The sequence below is a fragment of the Hippocampus zosterae genome, chromosome 5 (genome assembly GCF_025434085.1).
Source record: "Hippocampus zosterae strain Florida chromosome 5, ASM2543408v3, whole genome shotgun sequence".
NCBI lineage: Eukaryota > Metazoa > Chordata > Actinopteri > Syngnathiformes > Syngnathidae > Hippocampus > Hippocampus zosterae.
In genome coordinates, this window is record NC_067455.1 from 13,357,483 (window position 1) to 13,371,247 (window position 13,765).

At 39.5% G+C, this 13,765-nt stretch overlaps 1 protein-coding gene and 1 long non-coding RNA gene across 2 annotated transcripts; both read left to right on the forward strand.

The window, feature by feature from the left end:
* Positions 1–924: 924 nt before the first annotated feature.
* twist1b (twist family bHLH transcription factor 1b) lies at positions 925–2,979 on the forward strand. Its single transcript, XM_052065406.1, has 2 exons — positions 925–1,638; positions 2,417–2,979. The coding sequence occupies exon 1, from the start codon at positions 1,094–1,096 to the stop codon at positions 1,610–1,612; it is 519 nt and encodes a 172-aa protein (XP_051921366.1). The 5' UTR covers positions 925–1,093; the 3' UTR covers positions 1,613–1,638; positions 2,417–2,979.
* Positions 2,980–4,085: 1,106 nt separating this feature from the next.
* On the forward strand, positions 4,086–11,510 carry LOC127600414 (uncharacterized). Its single transcript, XR_007962355.1, has 2 exons — positions 4,086–4,257; positions 11,090–11,510. It is a non-coding gene; the product is annotated as an uncharacterized LOC127600414 (long non-coding RNA).
* Positions 11,511–13,765: the final 2,255 nt, after the last annotated feature.

The following is a 13,765-nucleotide window of genomic DNA, read 5'->3' on the forward strand; positions in this document are numbered from 1 at the left end:
TCAGACTATGGAAACATTATTAGCAAACGTCATGTAGGTTGCACGCATGGCTGTAGAAGAGAATATGTAATTCTTTGAGGAGGTGTTTCTTTTGGTCCGTGCAGTGAAATGAATGAAGATTGTCCAAGAAATCAATTGGACTGATGTATGTGACAAGGGAATCAATTTGTCTTTCCAGGTGGAATTCTAAATTGCACTCAGTCTGTTTGTGTACACTTTAAGTTTTCTTCTTTCGCACAACCCCCCCCCCACCCCTCTTATTTTGTCCATATTGTCTCAAGAAAAACTTCTGATCCAAACCATACCATATAACCCTAAATCATTCCAATCTTTGATAGATAGATAGATAGATAGATAGATAGATAGATAGATAGATAGATAGATAGATAGATAGATAGATAGATAGATAGATAGATAGATAGATAGATAGATAGATAGATAGATAGATAGATAGATAGATAGATAGATAGATAGATAGATAGATAGATAGATAGATAGATAGATAGATAGATAGATAGATAGATAGATAGATAGATAGATAGATAGATAGATAGAGATCGATCGTCATAAATAATGACCACTTTGGATCATGGCAGGTCAAACTGAGTACTGTTATCGTCAAATTGTCATAAGTGATTGATTTACACATTGCAAAATACAACAATTTCTGTGGGCTACTTTTATCTTTTTAATGGTAACTTTTGTAGAGCTCATTTGATTCTGCACTGAGTCGTAATGTTTGTTTGTAATATTACTTCATAGCGGTGGTAGTGGCGATCGTTTTTTCTGCGATGATGTAATGACAGCACCGTTATCTGTGTTTCTTTTGTCACGAGAGGGGCCACCTCTCTCGTGACGTCACTCTCCCTTTCGTCCAATCGCGTGCCTCCCCAAAAAGTTTTCAGCCTATAAGATGAAGCCAACTTTCTCAATTGTCAGAAAAGACTTGTTCTCCCGCAGGCCCATCGATGGCAACTTCGGCGTCTAAAAACTGCACAGACCCCCAGGTGGACTAAACCGAGGACTTGATGACAGGGAGGTAATATTTGGACTCTTTTAGAGGGGGCGCGCTATTTCCGTGCGGCGAGTGGAGATGTCCGAGGAAAATTTGGGGGAAGAGTCGAGCAGCTCCCCGGTCTCCCCTGTGGACAGCCTGACCAACAGCGAGGGGGAGGCGGACACGCAGCCCAAAAGAAGCGCGAGGAAGCGGAGGCCGAGCAGGAAACACGCAGCCGACGACTCGGACAGCCCGATTCCGACGGGGGGCAAACGGGGCAAGAAGTCGAGCAGCAGCGGCAGTCCGCAGTCGCTCGAGGAGCTCCAAAGCCAGCGAGTCATGGCCAACGTGCGGGAGCGACAGAGGACTCAGTCGCTCAACGAGGCGTTCGCGGCCCTGCGCAAGATCATCCCCACGCTGCCCTCGGACAAGCTGAGCAAAATACAGACGCTCAAACTGGCCGCCAGGTACATCGACTTCCTGTGCCAGGTGCTGCAGAGTGACGAGCTGGACGCCAAGATGTCCAGCTGCAGCTACGTGGCCCACGAAAGGCTCAGCTACGCCTTCTCCGTATGGAGGATGGAAGGCGCCTGGTCCATGTCCACATCTCACTAGCACCCGGACGGCTCGAGCCCAACATGGTAGGTTTCGAACTAAATGGTCAGCGATGTTGTTTCCCAGCTAAAATGCACGCATGTTATTTTCTTGGGGAAAGTGCATGATGGAGATTGTCAAATGTTAGTTTTCGTTCCGGAGAAAAGACTATTTTTCTGTGCTAAATTACGTTATTCGTCTTCTTATACACAGTTATGTCCAGCTAAAATACATGCATGATTTTTCTTGACTATAATGCATACGGTCTTGTTATTCTTTTAAATTACAATCTTCACATTGAAATCGCTAAAAGTATGTTTGTTTTTTATTTGCTGTGATGCATCGTTCAGATTGTCAAATAGTTTTTTTCACGTCTAATATGCATGATGCAAATTGACAACTTATTCCCAATATGATATAGGAAATCTGACGAAATGCATGACGCAAATTGTGTTCGTGCGCCCCCCCCACACACACACCCAAATACTTTAAGTGCTAAACTACATGGTGCATCTTGTCAAGTATTTCTTAAACTAAAATGTCAAATATGTTTTTTAATGCAATGTATTACAAAGTCCTCCAACATGGAGTTGCATGAAGTAAAATGTAAATTCTTATTTTCGGATTACAATGCACATGCCAATGCTCCAATTTGTTTTCTAGTTAAAATGCATGATGCAAATTGTTAACTGGATTTTTTTGTCCTTAAAATCCATGACTCAATGTGTCACATGCAAACTAAACAGCGCTATAAACTGATTGCAGTGACAGACAATACAAACACCTTAAAAGCTAATCATTGTATGTGCGTTTGACCCTGCACAGGTGACTGCTGATTCTAAACTTCTCACATTCTGATGGGACATATCTGGAGTCCAATGCTGGATACATGGGATCACTATTTAAAGCATAGACCACGGAGGTGCTGCAGGAGATTTTTTTTTTGTTTGTTTGTTTTTGCAGCCCCCTCACACCCTCTACTCTGATGACGGTGTATTTACATGTTGTTGACGACGAATGTTGAATATATCACGGCTGATGCCTGTTAAGAAGAGTTGATTTTACTAAACGTATTGGGACTGATTTCTGCCACGGTGCAGCAAGGCAATGTAACTTGTGTGTGTAGGTGGCGATTGCGTGTGCGTGTTTGTGTTTATGTGCGTGTGTGCGTGTGTGCGTGTGTAGTTCTCTACTGGTGGTGTAGCCCACATTATAAGGCTGTTTTTGTGGATCAAACCTGTGCAAAAAATATTTTCCAGAAAGCATTTATTTATTTATTGGTATTACATTTAGGAATTCATCCTGTGTCTGAAATATAAATACATTCCTATTTTTATTATCACTTTTGTAAATGTATATATTTTTTTGCAATAAAGAAAACGAGAACAGTTTTGCCTTCTTTCATTTTAATTAAAGATTGTTTTTCAGGGTATTAAGATGACACACGCGAGAAACCACTCAGCACTATGACAAATGCAAATTGGTTAACATGCCTTTAAATTTTTTTTTTAAATAAATACATGTAAGTGCAAGTTAAACAGAAAACGTGTGAAGTAATGGCACAATACCCTGTTTTAAAATACATAGGCCAAGTCGTAATTCATACGACACCTGTGTTTATTGCTTCTATACGTTTACGTGTAAATTCAACTAATGTCCTCCACACACTCTCTATAAATAATGCTGGAGGGGTCGTGTCAACCTGCAAGTGTATTTATATTTTAGGTATGTATGTATTAGTATTATTATTATTTTCATCATGTTGGAAACAACCGGTGTTACGTAAGTGTGTCTGGGGAAACTATGTCCTGCATACCGAATACATTTTATTGACGTTCCATTCTTCTAAATAATCTCTACTGCCTGAACAGTACGTGGCTGCACATAAACTCATATTTTTTTTAAACTACAACACAGTAATAATTGACTTGAATAAACCAATATGATCAAATGCAACTTCCGGCGTCGTGATCCGTGCTGTCATTGCTTTGTGAAACGTTTAGGTGACGTGGGAAAGTTTTTCTCGCTTTCCAAAAAGAAAGCCATGACCGTTTGAAGGTGTGTAATTGGCCTTTGAGGCATGTATGGAATTCCCAGATGTCTATGAAATTTAAGGAGGCCCTGAAGGTAGCGTGGACGAAGGGGCCACTCTCACTGTTTGCGTGGGCGGGAGGGGGTGGAGGTGCTTCCACAACCCCACAAACATCACCAGGCCCTTGAATGACTTGGTGAATATTACGTTTACCTGTCACATTAATCATCTCATAATCCCATTACAAAGAACGCATCACACTATTCTTGGAGTTGAAAAAACGCAAAATTAAAAACACGTTCATCTCCGGATGAAACAACCTTCAATATGTTTCCCCTTTTCATAGTGCACTTGCCAATTGAGGCACACTGAATGAAACCTATTTAGAACAGATGTTAGCATTTTTTTTTCGGGAAGGAAAAAAAAGTCACGTGAAATGAGCAGATGTTCAGAGTGTGGTGCAGAGGCTCACAGTGCATAGCATCGCAGTCCACGGACAGAGAGAACCCGCACGACACGCCGAACTGCAGCCGGACCGAGTCAGAAATCGCGTTCATCAGTTAAAACTTTTCCATTCAATGGATTTTATCCGAATGATCCTGTGCGCTTTGGAAAATGGACGTGAAAAGAAAAGGTCGGGTATTCTAAATGTGTTCGTTCATTTCATTATATTTCACTTATTCATTTATTTTATTTTTTAAAAGAAAAATGAAAGGGGCCTGAAATAAGTACAAAAAAAGAACTAGTATTAAGTGTTTCTTACGTAAATGCGTTGCAAGGGGACTCCATGCCTGCGTTATATATTATAAAAGCGCTGATGGAAATATGAAATATGCTACATCGTAGGGTTTCTGTTAAAATGTCAACGCTAGCGAAACCGCGTGCTATTGTGCATGTTTATGGGCGCGCGCGCGTGTGTGCGTCTGTGCGTGTGTGTGTGTGTGTGTGCGTATGCCTGTGAAACGGCGCGTGTAAATGCGTGTGTGTGTGGGGGGGGGGGTGGAGGTCGCCTGTGTGTGCGTGCGTGTGTGTGTGTGTGTGTGTGTGTGTGTGTGTTTGTGTATGAGAGAGAGTGAGAGTATGGGGGAGTTGCCTGTGTGTGCGTGCGTGTGTGTGTGTGTGTGTGTGTGTGTATGTATGTCAGCTCAAAGACGGAGCACGAACATTTTCATGCAGCTGTTTGGGGAGGGAAACTAAAACCAAGCTTAGTAGTGACAGTATCTAATTAACAGCTATGCACTGTATTTCACTTTATTCTATTACCATGTAAGATTCCAAAATGAAAAGACCAAGTAATTAACTTTGTACATTTTGTGGAAATATTAGTATAAAGTACACACATTATGATGTAATGTTGACACCTGTGCTCATAGTAAAAAAAACAAGAGCAGTACTGGTAAAAACTAATTGTGATTGTTATTATAGGTATGCATCAACATCATATACAAAATTAATTCTATTTTAAATGATTATATGTATAATCATTTTCTTTTCGTTAAAAATATTTTATTTTTAATTATAGTCCCTCAATTGTATGTATTAAAATTTAATTTAAGAGTCTCTCCAGGTACCTTGCAATGCATTATGTCGTTTTAAATTACTTCAATTGTGTTTTTTTTTGGTCACTTCTAATTCGTGGCCAATCAATTTGAATTAGCTAATTATTGTCCTCTTTCCTGTCCTTCTGTAATTAAAATATAATAACACATTTACTTAGTAAGTCACGCTGGATAAAAAAAAATCATAGTGTCAATGTTAATTTGTGCCTTAAAAAAGGGAAAATTGGAAACACATGTGCATAAATACAAAGTTCATTGCTGGGTCTTTCAGAAAAGGGCAGGTGCAGCTTCAAACATGTCTATGGCTTGAGAGTAAAATTTTCCAGAGAACCTAAATATAAAACAAAACCACCATACACACTCACACACACACTCTTATCAGAATCAAATTCATAACTAACTAAGGGTGACAATCATATAAGGCATGTACGGGTTCTTGTATAAGTACAAAACAGAGGGAAATTTTCACTTTATGGGGGAAAGAAGGAAAATACGCAGTCAGAATGTGTGAAGTAGTGGTTTTCATATTTTTATATTACATTACATGATTATATATCATATTGTGTTTAATACTGGACCAACATTTTCAGTTTCATTTGTATTATTATATATTGAGAGCATATGTGGGTTAAATGGGACTGGCCCTATTTACAATTTTTTAAAAATAACAATTCCATAGAAGTTTCATTAATTAGTTTTTTAGAATTGCACAGAGGGCCAGTTGAAACACTTTCACGGACCATATATCTTCCAAGTTTGGAGGTTTACCACCCTTGATAAAGCATGTTTATAAAGTTAATCTAAAAATCCTGTTCGTGACATGAATTAGCTTTGAGAATAAATATTTTTTGAAACTACATAAGATGCAATTTTATGTTTCTTATAATGTCACTAACTAGACAGGAGCCAGTTAAAAAAAAGTTTAGTCTGTTGGTATTAAAGGAGGATCAACACAATTGGCATTCTCAAGTCGGTGTAATGTGGAATGTGGAAATTTGCCATTTAGACAGCTGGTGTATTAACACATAGACATACAGTAATACATTAAAACAAACAAACAAACAAAAAAACAGCCACGGATGACAGGTTTAGGATTCAACTCTAAAGGTTCCCAAATGTTTAACACCAAGTACCACCTCAAAAACTACTTAGGTCTCTAAGAACTGTAATCATGACTGACATTAAAATACAATCGCATAGTAAGACCAAGTGTTCCTCAAAAATGGAAGAAATTTGCCGCCCAAGAAGAATATTTAATATTAGGGTAAAAATCATTATACCTGCACTTCAATACAGGAAAATCCTCCCTGGCCCATCCCCAAAAAAGCAAAACTTAAAGGGACGTCAAGTGCTAAGTTTTCTTTCCACTACCCACCCACCTCCAAGCACAGCATTCTGATTAATATTACGGTTGTGGAACATTAATGAAGCAGCAAAATCCACAAATTTGTATCCATTCCAGGTGGCGACCATTTTGTCACTTGCTGTCGACTGAAAATTACATCATAGTGCCTGAGGGGTCAGGTAACAACCAATCACGGCTCACCTGTTTTCTGGGTTTGGTCATGTGTCGTTTGCATGTTGACTTCCTCTTTAAATCAAGACTCAATTAAAATTGATTGACATAAAAATGACATCTAAATACAATTTACAAACAAACAGTTCTTAATGATTAAATGCAAATCTATTTCACGGAAATGTTCAAAACTAAACGGTACTCATGTAGTCATTTTTTGGTTGCCTACATCAAGAAGAAACTTGCCTACAGCTAGTGGTACTACTAACAGACTTTGAGAATCTCTCTTCTCGTAAAAATATTGACTTCAGTTTGCCGATTGTTGCTCAAGATGGCAGATTGATTACATATTGGAGCGAAAAGAGACCAAAACATTAATTTTATCGGCGGTGCTTTAAAAAAAAAATCAAGGAGGTAAAAAATATATTGTTTGTAACAATCTACAGTATGTTAAAGTGCAGGAGCAGAATGAGAATATACTTTATGATACGCTTTTGGCCACATGTTAAAAAGAATGTTTGCTTTTTTAAAATCAATTTTAAGGTTTGTGGACAAAAAGCGTGTTTCATTTGGAAAATGTCATATTTTAGCTCATAATTTGGCGGTGCGGCAGGTCAGCTATTCATCATATCCTCATGCTGTCTAGTGGGGATGAATGACGCCATGACTCAGGCACGCCACCTGATTGCATCCTTTGATGCCTCTCTGAAGGGTTGGGGGGAAACCTGCTCTACCTCGGACGTGTCGGATATGTGCCACCCAGGCTGCGGACAAGACACAAATCAGGGTGTTTAGGAGGAGTACACAATGATATCACAGACAGGAAATGGCTGGGAAAAGGCTTGGCACCTCCTGGAATTGGCTACATCCCCATTGGCTCAGTGGAAAAGCTGGAATAATAAACAGGCAATCAGAAGGCGGCGCGAGCGTACACAAAGGCCGTGCAAAACTTTGCAGATGATAAAATCAGATTTTGGGGGCTCAAAGGCGATGATTATTTGTGGTCTTCGTTTGCCCATAAATAGAGGGCCTTGCTCGGAACTATAAACATGAGATCAAACCATTTCAAAGGGTCCTGTTTATGTTTAATCAAGTTGTTATTGATATAAAATATATGTTTATATATCTATATACACATATAGTATCAAATTCAAACTAACGGAATTTATTTGTAGAGAGTGGAATTGCAACGGTGAAATAATCCGTTGTTGCAGACAAGTTGACTGACGCTGATTTCAGGACACATTTTCCCATATGAAATGACCTATTCTGGGGTAATTCCCCTGCAATCATAACACTTATACATTATCAACTGAGAATGATTATCATTATATTTTTAAACACAACATTGATTTGTTTGTTTTTTTTGCTGTTATACAAGTACCACCCCATTAAAAAAAACAGGCACTCAGAGTTAATGCCTCAAATGCTGAGATCCCACATGTTATAATAATAATGATATGATAATAATATACATGCAGGTGATGCGGCCTCCACGTAACAGAATGCTATTTGTCAGGGAGACCTTCAGAGTGTTTACGCATATACTGGTTTAAAAAAAATCACATTTATATATGATTATATAAATAATTATATTGAAAGATTCTAGTAACCTGTTGACTTAATTAGCTGATTGCGACTCAAGTTTGAACATCAAATCAAGGTCTTGGAGAAAGAAAACATTAACACTGACTGAGGTGTATGTTTTCTAAATAATGGAATGAAATATATTTTTACAGGTGTCTGGATTAAACGAAAATATACACTTGGATGTGTCTTGGCTGCATGTTAAGACTTGTGGTTGCTTTTTTGCCAATCAGTCTGACATGTAATGCTCTGATGTGTGATAATCCCACCCTACCCACCACCCTTCGTCATTTTGACATTGGTACTATAAAATAGCAAATAAGAGCAAACAAACAAGCAAAATGCATTGATCCTTTGACGCTCACCGAACTGACCTGACACAATTAGTGTTGCAAAAAGAAATATGAGACCAAAAATAAAGCAAAACATTCTCAGAGTGAAACCGGCTCAAAATTTTAATACAACACAAAACACACACACAGAGACACACACACACACACACACACACACAAACACACACAAACACACACAAACACACACACACACACAATGCTTTAAGAGTACGGTAATATAAAGTAGAAGTTTTTGAGGTAACTCACCATCCAATCTAAACTCTTAAGCTTCAGTTGTTCTCACATGTCACACCTGTGAGTCTTAAATTTAATCATCGATATTTAACAATATTCATTGTTGTAGTTTGCAATGGTGTACTACCGTTCAACATTCCGCAAATTGTTTTGCTCAAGATTTTCATTTGTCATCTGCATCAAAATCGGCAGCAAAAGGCTCTTTCAGCAGGCGGTGAAATCTGCCCACGACAACAAATAAGTATGTGGTTCTGACTGATTGCAGAGACCTTGATTTAACTTGCACTGATAAGAGTTTTGGGTCTGGCTCTGGACTGTGTACCGAATAAAGTGTGCGGTGAGCACAGAAGAGGGGCATGATCCATCATGGAAAAGCCATGCACATCCCCTTGAGAGTGAATGCGGGCAGAAGACAATTTGTCCTTTTATTGCAGCTGAGAGGGAAAGCCGCATTGCCAGGGGGGATTACAGATACAGCCAGTTCCTGATCCTGTCCCTGAAGGCGCTTAACTCCCTGGGTTTTAATCCCGTTGCCTTCATTAACCTGGTGGCCCACCAATAGTGGGGCTCACACTGATAATTAATGTGTCATTACCTCCACTTACAAAGATCCCCCTGTTGCCCCTACACTGTTTCAAACACTCTTATCCCAGTAAGTGGATTCCAGGAAGGCAGGATCCTTTTGTGGAAGCGAGACAAGTCAAATTGACCATCAATACCCTGTTCTAGCGCAGACCTTTGGTGCTTAGGTCAATAAATTAGAGAGGAAAATTCACTACATGTGAATTTCCTTGAGTTTTGAAAGAAAGAAAAAAAAAGTTTTTTTTTAATCGTCAGTGGAACTTCCGAGGTTGAATGCAATCAGTTACGGGACGCTGGTCGACCTCCTGTTTGGATTGAGGAACTATATTTTCCCCCATAGGAAATAATGGAGATGGAATCATTCATTCTGTTGCAGTAGTTTTTGCTCAAGTGGAACTTCTATTAACTGCACAGTCAAAGTATTGTTCATGTAAAATAACTTAAGTGCGACACATTAAAATTGATATAAACCCCATCTAAAATTATACACACTTTGCAGAAATGTTTCGCTTAGGGCAGTGGAGCAAGGGAAGGTGGCTGAAAATTTCATTGCACTTTTTAATAGGAGTGTAAATCAGGTTAGCCTCCATGTACCATTTTTCACACCTAAAATCATTCAATTTTCTCAAAAGCCGACAGTGCACTATATAATCCGATGAGTCTTGTATCGGGATCAATATTCTGATTTCCTGGATGTATGCACCTTATAATGCGGTGCGCTTATGTATGATAACCGTTTTTAAATGGGCCATTTGTTGAAGGTGGGCCTTATCGTGTAGAAAATACAGTAATAGTAAAAAATAAAACAAGAAATTCCAGTACACCCTGATGGCATCAGATAGGTGCATCGGACTAGATTCAGGTGTGTGTGTGTGTGTGTTATTCTCTATTGGTAGTGTAGCACACCACATTATAAGGCTGTTTTTGTGGATCAAACGTGTGCAACAAAATATGTTCAGAAAAAAATGGATGTCTTTATTTATTTATATTACATTTAGGAATACATCCTGTGTCTGAAATATAAATAGATTCCTATATTTTATGACTGTACTTTTTAAAATGTTGGTGTGTGCATGTTCATCTTTGTATGTATTTTGTCCTTTCGGAGGCATTCAAATTCAAAGTTGCATTGCACAAACTGCAGATATATTGTCAATTGGATGGGCTGATCCTCATTTTGAGGCCCATTCTTCACGGGAACAGATAAATATGAAAAGTCTAAACTCAGCACTCTGTGCTCACATATTGGCGTAATGTGCTCTAATCACTCAAACTGGGCAAAAATCTGCAACAGCAGTCCTCCGATAGTTTGATTGCAACTTTATACTTTGAGAAGACAAAGTAAACCTGATGTATGTAAAGTGTAAACATGCAATGAATTATGTATGTTGTTGTGTTTATCAAAATCAATGAGATTTATATGGTGTCAAATTCGACATATGCCAGGGCAAGCCCACACAGATTCAGAACGGAATACAGCATTCCACTATGAAAACCAACTTCATCAATCATGTTTTCATTGTTTAACGTGGCGAAATGTAATCACAAGGCTCGTGTTTGTTGTGTGGTGTTACTTGGTTGTAATGCATCACTGAAACTGTGACTTACAGAAAACTGTCCTTTCTGACATTCCAGCTGGGGCGTTATGGCGACACACCATCCCACGGAAAAGGAACCACTTGGATCTCAAGAACCAGGGCCCATATGCATGAGAATTGAGTTGGATTTCCGACAAAGAAGTAACACTAGTAATAATAATAAAAAGAATCAGGTCACAATAATAGGCGCTGAGACAAAGGCAACAAGCTATGCTACCGAGTTGGTCGACATTTTGGGAAAATTGTTTTTTTGCAGTACAGTGATGTCTGCTGTCTTCTCTGGGACTAATTTACATGTACTGTGTATGTTTGTGGTATGACATATCAAGATGCATTCAAATCATTTGGAGGCTCGAGCTGAAAAAATTTGAAAACCGCACAAAAAAATCCATCAAACTGCTGTGTAAATTCAATATTCTGTAAATTCCCGATAAATACAAGAAAATGTTCTTCTTCGAGTCTGACTGCACTTTTTGCCCAACGTACCGCGACAGCCAACTGATAATGGCGGTAGGATGAGATAAAGCCTTGCTTATCTCCTTGTCATCTGGAGACTCCTCTCAGCCTCAACATTGAAGACGACCTTAGCGCTAAATCAAGTTCAAAGAGTACGACTGGTGTTTGGCAGATAGTTTTACATGAGGGCAGTGGGAGAGAAGCCTGTTTGGTCAACCTCTGCCTCCTCCCTCTTTGATTCGAAGCATTGTCTGACCCCTGAATAAGCAACAGCAACCAACTCAGACACACTTGCCACTAAATGACTTTAAAATCTTCATTCATTGAGGGCAGCAACACCAAAGTAAAAGGAAGTTATTTGCAGTGTAACTTCATCACAACAACCCTTAAAAGTAGCACCGTTTTGAATAGTCATACAAGTTAGAAACGTCATGTCACATCGAAAACATGCATGCATTTGCAGCAACTGCTTGTCCTTCAGATCTTTTTTTCCTTCTTTATCTTACGTATTAATCGATTTCAAATTGACATATGTATGCACAGGGACTCCAAAAAGGGCGGGACGCATTCATTACAGTGTATGGCACATCTATAATGCGCCTACTTGCGTGAAAAAGCATACTGTGAGCTTTGAAAATTTGGTGCAGAATGCAAAGAGAAAGGTGCAGGGGCACCTGTTAGTGCGGTGTAGGGTTCACCTTCATTCACAATTTACGGTAAAGCTCATATCATGGAACTGATACTGCAACCTGTAAACTATAATTAGAACAAAATGCCTTGGATATATTGTGTAATAATGGTGAGGCCACGATGCCCACCAGCAGTCACCATGAGATGATGAATGTGGTGTTATTATTTTCATTGTTCCTTTGATTCAATTCACAGGCACGAGTGCCTCGAGAAAACTGATGGTGAGATTAATTGAAAATGAACGCTCAATGCGTCATTCTGGTTAAGTTTGCCCACAAAAACACTTGGCTAGTGTTAAAGTTGTTAAAACCCAGTTTTGAAAAATGGAACATAACGTAAGTCAACTGCACTCAAACACCCTCGTTTATTGACCTCATCTACCACCCAAATTGACCATCGAACAGGGAAGATTTAGCTTCAAACACTGACCCTACTACCAGTGAGGTTGTAAAAGCGCAGAAGTTAAACTAATCATTTCTGAGCTTCAGTGCTGTCTGCCTCCTAATTTGTCACATGGCACCACACTTGCTTTCTTCGGCCCTTGCTCACCATTCATGGGTCACCTTGAAAATAGCCTGCTGATAATGCTAGCTGTTGCCTCTACTCTTCTGGTTTGAACATTCATTTAGGCAACCTTCAAACCACAGCGGAGGTGGGGGGAGGTCACATATGTGGAAGTCATAAGCACGTCGCAAGTCTTAACCTTCAAGTTTCAAGGAAATTACTGTGACAAAAACCAAGCAGACGTTACTTGGGTTAAGCAATTCAAAGGTCGTCCAATCTTGCTCAAGCATACTGTATGTTCATACATTGGCCACTTTGTAGTCAGCATCTGCTAGCTGTACTAACACATTCAAATTCATAACATTTTTAATGGTCCCAGACAGTCTCCATGTTGCCAATTCCCTCATTGTCTTCCCAAATGAACAGACAGATTATTTTACCAGCAATTGGTGAGCTAAATTGTCCTGACTTGATCATCCTTGGTTCTCCCTCCATCATACTTGCTTCATCATTCATAGAAATGGAAGCTTGTCACACACTACACAAAATAGAACTATTCTCACAAACCAAGAAATGGGACAATTTCTTGTTCACAATGTCAAATCCAAGCAGGCAAGACTTGTCATGTCGTTAGTCCGTTTGTGTAGTCAGAGTCAAGTATCATGACTGGCAAGTCAACACATATCAAACTCGAGTCTCTCAAAAGCAAGTCTCGAATCCTGAAATTTGTGACTTAAATGAGAACTAAACACACTGATTTCTCATGCAACATTCATTCATCATTTTCATCCATCTCAGGGGCTAGCTATTTTTGGCCAATACCGACCTCTGCCATCAACTGATATTGACATCGAACTGCCCTCGGACTGTCACTGAGAACGTTACAACTCATGTGTTGTCTGAGTTTGGTCACATAACCATATTTTCGCTTGTTGCCATGGGGCCTGTTGGCCCAATGATCGAGTGGTTAGCGCGCCGATCTCACAGTGCAGAGGACGTGGGTTCGATCCCGGCTCCGGCCATGTTCTTCCTGTGCCTGCGTGGGTTTTCTCCGGTTACTCCG

Bases quoted from the DNA above. Each gene is read 5' to 3' on its own strand.
- twist1b (XM_052065406.1), top strand. From the start codon at position 1,094: ATGTCCGAGGAAAATTTGGGGGAAGAGTCGAGCAGCTCCCCGGTCTCC.